The sequence below is a fragment of the Theropithecus gelada genome, chromosome 18 (assembly GCF_003255815.1).
Source record: "Theropithecus gelada isolate Dixy chromosome 18, Tgel_1.0, whole genome shotgun sequence".
NCBI lineage: Eukaryota > Metazoa > Chordata > Mammalia > Primates > Cercopithecidae > Theropithecus > Theropithecus gelada.
In genome coordinates, this window is record NC_037686.1 from 3,610,500 (window position 1) to 3,623,531 (window position 13,032).

Here is a 13,032-nt window from a genome sequence, read left to right on the forward strand (position 1 = left end):
GCCACAGCAATGCAGGTGATGACTACCTTCAATGTTTCCAACAGGTTTTAGAATTAAGTTGTATCACTGATTGAACTGTTTCCCAGTTACATAAGGGTTATGCTGCTGAGTATCTGTGGCATCATGTTAACGCAATCATATATACAAAACATATTAATACTATATAGTACACAGAATATCTACTAAGGGAATAGCTAGCATTTATTGGGCACTCATGTATCAATAACTTCGTACAAACTATGTTATTTAACTCTCACAAGTCCATTAAGTAGATACTTTCATTGTATTTTAATATACCAAGTTTACAGATGATTCAACTCAGAAGGTAAACACTAGTCCAAGGTCATGCAACTCAAAGCAATGAAAGTGGGAAGTCAAACCAGGTCTGACTCTAGGGCCTGAACTCTCATACATTTGGAACGTATAATCTAGCGGTATTTATTTTCTAATTCATAAGTATTCCAGGTAGACTTCTGCAGCAATAAACCATGAAAGTGCAGTCAAATTAGCCATATATGAAAAAGGTTTTTTAAATGGATATTGTATTTCTCTTGGTCACATAGGTCAACACTGAACACTTCCTGAAGTAAGTATCAAGCACTCTAAAAATATTTTACATTTTACATCCAAGAAAGTCCTAAAACATTCTTATTACAAATTTTTTACTATACATTTTTTTCAAACACATTGAAATATCAGGCTTGAGGTAAGCTCCATGAAGACTAGGTCTTTGTTTCGTTAGCTGCTGTATCCCCAGCAACTAACACAATGCCTGGCATAGTAGCTACTGAAGAAACATTTTTGTATAAAGAGTGCACAAATAGAGTACTACTATCTGGAAAAGAAAATGAGTCTTAGTTGTATTTAAAAAAATTTAGTCATTGAAGCACTAAAACATATCTCTTTATAAGATTTCACTAACATCATAAAAACATGGATCCTGAGATTAACGGAAAAGCAAGACTGCACTATTTTATTTAAGCCTCTATGGGCTTTAATTACTGAAATTGCCTCACTGTCCCTGTTTATCCATGTTACACAATCAACTAACAGTTTCAGAATGTATCATGAAAACTCTCCAAAATCCACTTAATATAGTCATGTAATCATTTTTTATAAACCAGTATTCCTACTCTGGGAGCCTAAAATTACAGTGTGAAAAAGTTACCAACAGGAAAGGACCATGTCTTTTACTTCTTTTACACTGTTTTCATACAGTGTAGTATTGTTCTGGTCGTATAAATACTCATCCATCACCTTTACATAAACAGGTACCTAAATAAAAAATGAAAACACTTCTTTCCATTCTTTTGGCAGCCTTCTGGGGAAAGAGAGATGCTGATTTCTGTTACTGATGTTATACCATGACTTCAAAAAAAAAAAAAAAAAGCTTAACGTAGTATGTTCAAACAGAGGCTTAACAGCTAGAACCATTACCTAGGTGGTTGACCTTGGGTAAATCACTTCACCTCTCTATCCCAGTCTAACCTCCTTCATTTTAGAATTTGTAGGCAAAATGATCTCTAAGGCTTCTTTCACCTGTAAAATCATGCGACATTATGATTAACTTTACTTACCACCTTAAAGAACGTCTTTACTTACCACCTTAAAGACCGTCTTCTACCCTACGGTAAAGATGGGAGATAATTCAATCTTAAACCCATCACAGCTTTATTGACATTTTTTAAAAACTACCTTAAACATTTTAGGAGTGCTTTTTTTTTTTTTTTTTTTTAGACAAAGTCTCGCTCTGTCGCCCAGGCTGGAGTGCAGTGGCGCGATCTCAGCTCACTGCAAGCTCCGCCCCCCGGGTTCACGCCATTCTCCTGCCTCAGCCTCCCGTGTAGCTGGGACTACAGGCGCCCACCACCACGCCCGGCTAATTTTTTTTTTTTGTATTTTTAGTAGAGACGGGGTTTCACCGTGTTAGCCAGGATGGTCTCGATCGCCTGACCTCGTGATCCGCCCGTCTCGGCCTCCCAAAGTGCTGGGATTACAGGCTTGAGCCACCGCGCCCGGCCTTAGGAGTGCTTTTTAAGGTATTCTGATACATACAATGCTCGGTCTGACCTAAACAATCCTGGTGACATAATCTTGAAAACAAGGCAGAGAAAATAAACAATAGTCTTAACATAGAAGTGGAACACTTTGATTTACAACATTTTCATATCAATTTTATGTCCCTCCACTCTAAACTTCCAAAGAAGAATAAGATTTACACAAACATAATCTATTTGTAAAAGAACAATGCTAGTGTTCAAGAATGAACATGAAATTAGTGCATACTACTTACTAATATTTTAATATCTGGATTAAAATAGAAACGAGTGGTCCACATCCAAAGTTTAAGTTTTTGGACTCCACATAGGTAGGATGTGAAGAAATAGAAAATAAGGTACATTTTTGGAGAACCTGAAATAAAACTTTTTTAAAATTATTTAGATCTAAAGTCCTTGCCAGGGGAAAACATAACATGAAAAAAATGATCACAATAATCTTAACTAAAAACATACAAGATATAGATACACAGAGTTATACACAGCATAGTTACAAAAAGTTTATCAAAATGTTAACAGTCGTTATTTTGTGAGACTGAGTAATTTTTATTGGCTTTACATCTATACTTCTTTCATTTTCTACATTCAGCATTGATTTTATATAAGAAGGGACTTTTAAACATGCACCCATAGTAGCTTAATTGCTTATAAATTGTCTTATTTGTAAAATCCTGGAAGAAAAAAGCTGAAAACATTCAGAACCACAGATTTTTGGGGGATCTGTTGTTAGTAAGGTTTCTCTCAGTGGGAACAGTACTCAGAAAACAAAACCAAGAGATTCTTGCCTTACAGGCTTTAAAAAATAAAAAATTTTCACAAGAAAAACTAAACAGGAAACACACTGTATGATTCAAAGGCACCCTATATCTTTAAAGTATGACAGTCACTACATGTCATTCAAGAATTAAAATTATATACATATTCATATACACTTCACACATATATACACATACATGAAACATACACCTACAAAAGACCTGTCAAAACATAGGCCCATGAGAAGTTTGTCAAGTTATATGATAAATGTACGTTTAAAAGTCCTCTCACAGCAACAATTCTTTTTTAATTAACATTCCTACTTTTTAATGGTAATTCAATCTAATCATTTCCTTAAAAGGCTGAAAGATATGTAACTAAACTTCTCACTCCTTTAAATCTGAATTTTCAGAACAGTATCAAACATTCGTGATAACTAGTTATAAAGAACATCCAAACACCAGAGAAAAGCAGCTAAGCATGCTATGGTACATTAATGATGCATAAGTCAACACAAATGATGTAGAGATTTCTTTTATAAACATTTAAGACATCAGTTTAGACTGTTTTTATAAAGTGAAATATGTGTTACAGAATAACAATTACAAAGCGCAATATGTATAACTAATTACAGAATTTATCTTTTATAAAGTGAAATGTTAAATTATAATGTTACAAATGTCTTCAGAAAATATCAAATCCAACCTCATTTAAGCAAAGAATTTTTATTATTTAAAAAAAAACCCATACTGAAGAGTTCATTACAAAGATGTAAGCAATTCAATGGCACAGGAAATGAAGTATAACTGGCATCACAGAAGAGGCTGCATTCAAGAGAAACTAATTCCTGGGATCATTAAGACCTCTCTGCCTACATTTTTCTGCCTTTTTTCTCTCAATTAGTTGCTTCTGCTTGCCACTGTTCCAAATTAGCCATTGTTTTGTCTCCCAAGTCATTTGACCTTGAAGGTCTAAAACCTATAACCATCTATCTATAGTTGTGTTCCAAGGTAAGGCATCAAAATTTTGACCGGTCAGGCACCAGCATATATATTGGCTGGTCTTGAATCTAGATTATAAACAGCCTCTTCCTGTTAGGCCAGGTATACTTGATTTCCTATGCCATTGAGATTGCTTATTAATAAACTCTTAAGTATGATTTTGTTCTTTGTAATAGACTAAATATTAGAGGATATTAAAGAATTACTGTTAATTTTATTATGTGTTAACGGTATCATGATTATGCAAAGAAAATGTCCTTTTTTGGTTAGAAATGCAAACTCAAGTATCTAGGGATGAAATGTTATGCTATTATCCAGGATTTGTTTTAAAAATACTGAGGCAGGCCAGGTATGGTGGCTCATGCCTGTAATTCCAGCACTTTGGGAGGCTGAGGCAGGGGGATCGCTTGAGGCCAGGAGTTCAAGATCACCCTGGGCAAAATAGCAAGACTGTCTCTACAAAAAATAAAATATAATTAGCTGGGCACAGTGGCATGCACCTGTAGTCCCAGTTACTCAGAAGGATCGCTTGGGCCCTGGAGTTCAAGGCTGCAGTGAGCTATGATAGCACCACTGCACTTCAGCCTGGTGTCTAGAGCAAGACCGCTGTGAAAAAATACAAACACGGAGGCAAACAAAAATATATAAATAAACAAGTATGATTATGGTAAAATGTTAATTATTAAATTTATATTTAAATTTAATTTACTAAATTAAGGCATATTGAGGTTTATATTATAAGGTGCTCATGAATGTTTGAAAGTTTTCAAATGTTTAAAACTTGAGTCATATTTCCATTATAAAATGAATTAAGCCAGTAAACAAATATTTGCAAGTTAACAGTCCTCTCTCACATTTAATTTTCTCCCAAAACTAACTTTATGATCAAAAGAAAGCAAGACCCATCCTATATTAATTTCCACGTCTGAAAGGCAAAGATGATTTCACTACACGTTCAGTAAAGGTAAGATAAAAAGAAACTACGTTGAGATGATGGATATGTCAATTTGCTTCACTAAAGTAACCATTTTACTATCTGTATGTATCCCATAACATGTTATATGTATACCTCAAATACACACAATAAAATATTTTTAAAGGATTAAAAGTATAATTTTCCCTATTCTTTATATGCATTTTTCCACTTCACAGAAAAATAGCGTTTTCTTTTTGTACTCAATTGTATATATTCACACAAACTTTTAAAGACAGAACACCCAAGAAATCACCTAGTCCTACCTCTCACTTTACAAATGAAAAAAGCACAAACATGAAACAACCTACCTGTAGTAAAGGTTAGTCAGCTCTTTACAAAATACCCTGCCACCCCTTTTGTGGAAGTACAAAATTTTGAAAACACTATTACCTGCAAAGGCAGGTGAAAACTCCAACTGAGTCAAGATCCAAGACTAAAAAATAAAAATTACTGGAGAAATCATTTGAGTCTTATTAATTCAATCAACACTTATAGGGCAATCATTTTATGATGCCAGATCTTGTTACTACAAACATAAACAGCTATATACTCAAGAGTTCATGGTACAGTTTGGGAGGGGAGAATATGTAAGCATAGCTACCATCTAATGTGAAACTACCATTACAGGTAAGCACAAGCTTCAACAGCGGCATGAAGGCTCTGACCAACTTGGACTGGTAGAAGTATCAACGACTTTTCAAGAGGAAGTGATTCTTAAAATAAGAGGCTGCCAGGCTGACAGACATGAGGGAGGACAATATTCTGAGCAGAGCCTGTGCAAAGCATTGCAGTGGCCTGGAGTGTTTGGGAAAATTGTTCATATAGCCAAAGTTATGGACAGAAGAAAAACAGCAGACACTGAGGCTGGAGAGGTAAGCAATGGATTTTGGATTTTTCAAGTACATAATGGGAAAACATTTAGAGTTCTTTAACCAAGGGACTAACAGTAACAGCCTCCTTTCTTCAAAGCATAGTTCTAGCAGCAGTGTGGAGGACAGGGTAAAGAGCTGACAGTAAAGAAAAGGAGGCTGGACATGATGGCTCACACCTGTAATCCCAGCACTCTGGGAGGCAGAAGCGAGTGGATAACCTGAGGTCAGGGAGACCAGCCTGGCCAACATGGCAAAACCCCGTCTCTACTAAAAATACAAAAATTAGTCAGGCATGGAGGTGCATGCCTGTAATCCCAGCTACTCGGGAGGCTGAGGCAGGCGCACCGCTTGAACTCGGGAGGTGGAGGTTGCAGTGAGCCAAGACTGCCTGGGTAACAAAGCGAGACTCCATTTTAAGGAAAAAAAAAAAAAAAAAGGAGATGTCTGCTGACTAGTAAATATAAAAGGTAATCACCTGAAGTAAGGAAATTATCCAAAGCCCAGACCTTTCCTTAAGTAACATACCCATTTAACCAAATCCACCTTCTTGTTAATATCCTGAAAGACCTAAAGGTATCTACCATACCCAAAGAGATCATGATCTTCCTCCTACACCTCTCTCACACACCCCCAAATAAGATGCATTTCATCCTCATCCAGACATTCACCGTTTCTTAAACAAATAGCACCATTTCCCCAGTTATATAAGCAGAAATCTCATTCATACCCTTTTCTCTCAGTGCACAGAGACCACCAAGTCTCACTGATTTAACCTAACTTTTCATCACCTCCAACACCATGACCTCAGTCCAAGGGGTCAACACTTGCCAGGACTGCTGCAGCTGCCTAATTCATCTCTTTCTCCCCTCTAGTATAATTTTACTTTGCTATCAGAATTATTTTTTTAATGCAAATGTGATGTTATTCCATTCCCTTCACCTTTACTGCTCCTCCCCTCACTTAAAAACCCTAGTGGCTTAGGATAAAAACAAAACTCCTAACTTGACCTACTAAACCAGCACTACCTTCATCTTGGCTATTTTCACCACTGCCACACCAACGTCTTTCAGTACGGTAGATGTTTCACGGTCCCTCCTGCTACAGGATATTTGAACATGCATTGTCCTTTCTTCTTCACCAGGATAACTTTTACTCATTGTTGGAATCTTAGTTCAACTGTGACAGCCTGATCAAAGACCCTTATTTTACATTCTCATAGCACTATATATCTCTTCAGGGGTATACTTTATTCTTCTGATTATTTGATTAGTATCTCTCTCTCTTCTTAGAACTGTCTCATGAAAACATGGCTTGTGTTTCACTCACAACTGTAGTTCCAATATTTATTCATCATACCTGACATGTAGTGATACTCAAATCTAATCATATTAGATCTATAATTGAATGAATTTTAAAAATAAATGAATTTGGAGTAGAAATGTATTAAAGGGATTATGTCAAAGGGATTATGTCAAAAGCAAACACAGGATTTTAATTATTAGATATGCATATTGTTTCTGGTGTGAGTAATCATGATGCCACTAAAACATAAAAATAAAGCCAAGTGCAATGGCTCAGGCCTGTAATCCCAGCACTTTAGGAGGCTGAAGCAGGAGGAGGAGGTCAGGAGTTCGAGATCAGCCTGGGCAACATAGCGAGACCCCCATATGTACGTAAAAAATTAGCTGGGAGTGGTAACATACACCTATAGTCCTAGTTATTCAGGAGGATCACTTGAGCCCAGGAGATCACGGCTGCAATGAGCCAAGAACGTGCATGCCACTGCACTCCAGGTTGAGTAACTGAGCAAGACCCTGTCTGAAAAAAATAAAAATAAAAAATATGGGAAGATGAGTGGGCTTGGGTAGTAAAAAATTTGAGATATTTTGAGTTTAGAATATCTGCAACATTCAAATCTAAATAGTAAGTTGAGTATGTGCTCTTGACTGTAAAATGTGAATTAAAACAGATTTGGGGGTGTAGCAATACCAGCAAAGAGCAAGGAAGATAAAGAGAAAACCTCAAAACAATGAAATGAACAAAGTTCACAGAGTGAGATAAATGAAACCAAATCAGAATCTCAGAAACATGAGCATTTGAGAAAAATGCCACAAATAAGACAATAAATGGAGCAAAGAAGAAAATGAGAAGACAATGGTATTCTAGAAGCCAGAAGAATTGAGGGTTTTTTTTAGAGAAACTGTCAGTAATGTCAAGAGCCAGGGGGAGGTCAAGAGAGATAAAAACTGGAAATGATTAAGTTAGCAGTAAGTACTGAGGATAAAAGTGCCGTGGACTAAGGAGAGAATAAAAAGTGAATAACTGGAAAAACAATTAATATGGACTATTTTTCAAAAAGTCTGAATGCAAAGGAAATGAAGGAAAGGGAGAGACATATACTAGAAGGAGTTATGGTCAAAGATGTACATGTCTGTTTGTTTTTAAAATGAAAGACTCTGGGGTATTTATATGTTAAAACAATGCAGCCAGTGATTGAAAATCTGCGGGCAAACATCTCATGGAACATGGTCTGAGTCATAAGGAATTTTACCTTAGCCAGCAAAAACAGAGGAACAACGAACCTTGGGTATGAGCAGAGATTTTCTTTCTCAGGGAAGAAAGTATGGATGTATACAGATTAACAGGTGTTAACAAGAGGAAGCGGCACATCATAGAAGAGATCGTATGTCCTACTGAAAAAAAAATCTGACTTTTATTCTGTGAGCAATTGAGAGTTACCTTAAAACTAAGGAATGGAGAAATACGATTAAAGATTACATTCCTGTCTTTAGAGGAGTTGGGGATATTACCCCAAGCATTTCGTATGGCCACTGGGAAACAAGAAGAGCTGACTGGAAACACCTAAAAATGTGCTAAATACCCATCCAGAGGACGAGTATTCTCTAATTTTCCCCCATGCTGCTTCTTAATAATATGCTTCTACGCAAAGATGCACTAGCTGATGTTGACACCACACGTTCCTTGATCCTTCAGAGCGCTTAATTTTCTTTGTTGATTTATCGCTATGGGCCACTCTCAACACAAGGATTTTGGTTTATTTTCCTCTCTGATCATTAAGAAAAATATATTTGAAATTTATTTTAGCATTTTATAAACTTTCTTCTTCAAACTTCCCTACAAAACTGCTAATAGGGGTCAGGTGCGATGGTTCACGCCTGTAATCCCAGCACTTTTGGGAGGCCGAGGCAGGTGGATCACCTGAGGTCAGGAGTTCGAGGACAGCCTGGCAAAACTCCGTCTCTAAAAAAAATTCAAAATTAGCTGGGCATGGTAGTGCATGCCTGTAGTTCCGGCTACTCTGGAGGCTGAGGCAGGAGAAATGCTTGAATCGGGAGGCAGAGGCTGTAGTGAGCCCAGATCAAGCCACTGCAACAGAGCAAGACTCCATCTCAAAAAATAAAAAACAAAAAAACTGCTAATAGTTAGAAAAATAAAATGTGTAATACTTACAAACGGAATTTTATCATGTAAAAAATTTTAAAGACAAAAAAAATCTTTCACATAAAATACCAACTTTCAAATCTGAAATCCAGGTAAAATTACTTCCAAGGTTTAAACAGAATTTGAAGTAAAGCGGTGTCTACTTCTTTTTCTTTATCAACACAAGAGATCTACTTCAGAATTTATTACATCATCATAAATGCACTTTTGTATGTTAATGATTATATAAAACTTTTTTTTTTAATACTAGGTATACAGAAAAATGTAGTACTGAACTAGTTGGTATCTGCTTTTGCAAAATTCTGCAAAATGCTGTTAATTCATCTTCAAGATGGTTGTGTTGGGTGTATAAAAGAAAAACCATCCACTCTCAGAATGATTACCTGAGTCACTCCTGGAGAAACCATCTCAAACTCAGAATCAAAATAACTAAAATAAACCTACCAGAAGATGACAAGGAATTCTGCAAAACTGTCTTTTTAAAGTCCTTCACTTAAAAAGAAAGTTTTGAATGATTTAGGATAAGTCAGTTAAACGATTTTTTTCTATCACAAACTAAGCACAAGTAGACTGTAGATTCTAAATGAGTCTCCTCAGTGTTGAGCTGTGCACTTAAATACACAAAGGTTTCCATCAAGCAAACAATTTACCTTTGACTAAAAAAATAATATTAAGGAACCAGACACCAAATGTCACCTCCCAATCCCCCCCATTATCTCCGTCTTTAAACTGAAACACACAACAAACTATTGGGCATTTGAGTACCAGGCATTCTCTCACAGCAGTGTGTTTACTCAACCACTCTCTTGGCCTAAACCTGCCCTGAAATGAAAAACGAGCCTTTTCCTTAAAAACTTCCTAAGGGAGGGATGGGGCACGTAGAGAAGGCTTCTTTCCTCAGACAGGGTTGAGTCTCTGTTATACCATCTATACACCTTTTCTGTTTCCCTGGCTAGTCTTATCATTTTTACTGGCAACACAAGAACAACGTGTTCTATAATCATAGCTGTAATTCTCCAATACCCCCAAAAAAGGAAATATATGAGTAAGTCACTGTGTAGGGTTTTGGCTTGTTTTTTTAAACCTGCTTCTCCACTATTATTAGTCTCTTACTATAGCAACATAACAACTTCCCTAAGGAGAAAAAACTTCAAACTGTGGACATTTCCTGGCCTAAAACTGTCCTAATGGCAACTTACACATACTTGTAAGTCCCTAATGGCAACTTACACAGTTATCCAGTAGAGGAAATGTTCACTGTAAACACGGCCAATCAAAAGATAAAAACGAAATATTAAAAAACACATCATACAGGCTTAAATTATCTCGAGATAATGGCTGAGTTAGGACTTTTCATAATTCCTCAAAGGTTTCCCCCCAGCTAAAACTACGTAAAAAAAAATCACACAACTTACATAAACTTGCAGTAAAATACATTCACTGCACCTTGTCTTAAAACCAAATCCTTACCCAACAAGTAGCTCGCTTACACTTACTTCTATTCAAAGAAATTTGTAAATGCACTAAAAAGCTTGCAATGTAGTTACGCAATATTAATCTCATAATTCCAGAATATATTTTAAATTCCTAAAACTGAAGTTTTTCCTATGGAAATAATGTAGTTGGTCTTCTCTTGGACTCAACCTTACACAACAATAAAAGATTTAACTTTTTCTTTTAGCACTAGAATTGCTATACACCTCACACAAAAATTGTTCTCATTCAACAACTGAAATACAAGACATAGACTTCCAAAACGGGCCTCACTTTACACTTAACTGAAGATAGGAAGAAACCTACTTTCTATCAGATGTTCACACTCTCAGTATTCCTTAAGAATACAGAAGAAAAAAAAAATCTGTACAGTTTTACTCTCTTTCCTAAAGTACAATACATATCGACTAAGGAAAGGGACCAAACAGCCCCTGGGATTCTTCCAGGATCACCAAGTCAGACTAAAAACTTACCACAGGCAGTGCTACAAAATAAAAACCTACGAAGTTCCAGAGCTGGGTCACAGCTTACCAGGCCTCTCAGGATCTGTCGGCAACCGCAAACGTACAAGCAAAAGTCACACGCACTGAAGGTTTCTCAGCAGAGGAGCGCGACTGAAGGGCTAAATAAAAGCACGCGGGTGGCACACTGAAATGTCGTGGAAGGCAGGAAGCCCCGCTTACTATGAACCTACAACTCTCCGCTCGCAGCTGACGCATCGCTGCTGCCCGCACGCGCCTGGGTCCGTGCCAACAGCACCGGGCAGCCCTCGCCAGGCACCTCCAGGGCTTCTCCGCCTCCCCGGCGAGCCCTACACCTGACGGCCGAGTTCTAAGCCGGGCGGAAAGGTGAGAAACGACGCGCTCCGCGGAGCCCGAGGGCCGGCTGCTCCCAGCTCTCCCCGGGCCGGGGCAGGGGCCGAGGGGCGGTCTCACTCCCGAGGGGTCCCGCGCCGCGCCCCGGCCTCCCCGCGCCGCTGACAGCCGGGAGCGGGCGACGGACGCAGCTTGCGCCACCTCCAGAGCCCACTCCCCGCCGCAGCCCAGAGCGCACGCCCGCCGATGCCCACCCGCCCACGCCCCGCCGGAGCACGCCGTCGGCCTCGGGGACCAGGGACGCGGGCCCGGGCGGACGGCGGCTCGGGCGGGACCGGACACCCAGGAGGCGCCCCCGCGGGACCGCAAGATGGCGGCGGCGGCGGCCGCGCCAGGGCCCGGCTCCCGTCCGCCTCGCCCCGGCCGGCGCGCGCACCGCAGCGCGGGCGGGCGGGAGGGGATGAAGCGGGCCGGAGCAAGGGGCAGGCCGGCCGAGGCGGCGGCGAGGCAGCAGCCGGGAGAGGGCAGGCGTGGGGGAGGGGGCGCTCCCTCTGGCCGGGGCGGCCGAGTTGTCCTCCGCGCCCCCCGCCGCCCGCCAGCCCTCCGCGCGCCCCAGCCAGCCCTGGGGTGTCCCCGTCCTGCCTACCTTTGAATTTGAGGTCTGTGGGCGGGTCGAGGACCAGGATCTGCTCGTGCTTCGCCATGGCCCCTGAGGCGGACGCCATCGGAGAGACAGCGCAGAGCGGGGGCGCGCCCGCGGCGGCGGTTTGCTGACTGGGGGCGGGGGTCGACGGCGGCGACGGCTCGGCCGAGCTCTAGGACGAGGCCAGGCTCGCAGCTCCCGAGCCCTGACGCCTGTCGCTGTGTCGCCGGTTCGGTGGGCCACCCGCTGGGTCACCAGCTCCGGGTCTCACAACTGACTCAACCCCACACCAGCCGCCACGGCCACGCGCACTGCGATCCTCGGCGCCCCACGTGACGGCCTCTGCGTGCCTACGTGCGCGCCCCGGCGGCCAAGAGCCACTAGCGCTCGTCCCGCCCTCCAGGCCGGCCTAGCGCGGCGCGGGGCTGCTGCGCCTGCGCGCTCGCGGCTTGCCGCGGCCCCGTGCGCAGCCCAGCTGTCAAGGGAACGGGTGTGGAGGGAGGCGGGGCAAAGGTCCGCGGGGCCGACGCGATGCGCAGCGCAGGGCTGGCGGCGCAGTCCTCTGTCACCTTGAGCTGCGAGTACGGAACTAGAGAAACTGCTCTGGCAGCGCTTAACAGTCTTCCAAGTGGGAATGCTCAGTGGAAGGGACAAGAAGCAGTGGGGAAGCACCCACTCACTACAACTCCCGGCATGCCTCCTGCGGGGCGGGGCATTCGCCGAGGGCCTGGCCCTTTGCGGCCCTGCGCGGTGCTTGCTGGGAACTGTAGTAACGGCTGTTTGTGGGCGGAAAGGAGAGCTAGGTCCGTTGGAGGCGAATGGGGTGGGGTTCGCGGACGCTAATTTTGGCTCAGAGCGCGTCTAGTTTGCGCTAGAAAAAAAACTTTTGAAGACTGAAACGAGGCCCCTATGTTAGAAATATACTAATAAAATCTGCCCTGTGGAGAACAGGCTGG

The 13,032-nt window shown here is 41.3% G+C and overlaps 1 protein-coding gene across 2 annotated transcripts in view; it reads right to left on the bottom strand.

The window, feature by feature from the left end:
• VAPA (VAMP associated protein A) overlaps window positions 1-12,772 on the bottom strand; it is a 42,538-nt gene extending 29,766 nt beyond the window's left edge. For both annotated transcript variants that reach the window (XM_025364980.1, XM_025364981.1), the window contains exon 1: window positions 12,080-12,772. In XM_025364980.1, coding sequence (XP_025220765.1) covers window positions 12,080-12,158 — 79 coding nt within the window. In that variant the 5' untranslated portion in view covers window positions 12,159-12,772. The remainder of the gene's footprint in view (window positions 1-12,079) is intronic.
• Between the last annotated feature and the right edge of the window lie 260 nt (window positions 12,773-13,032).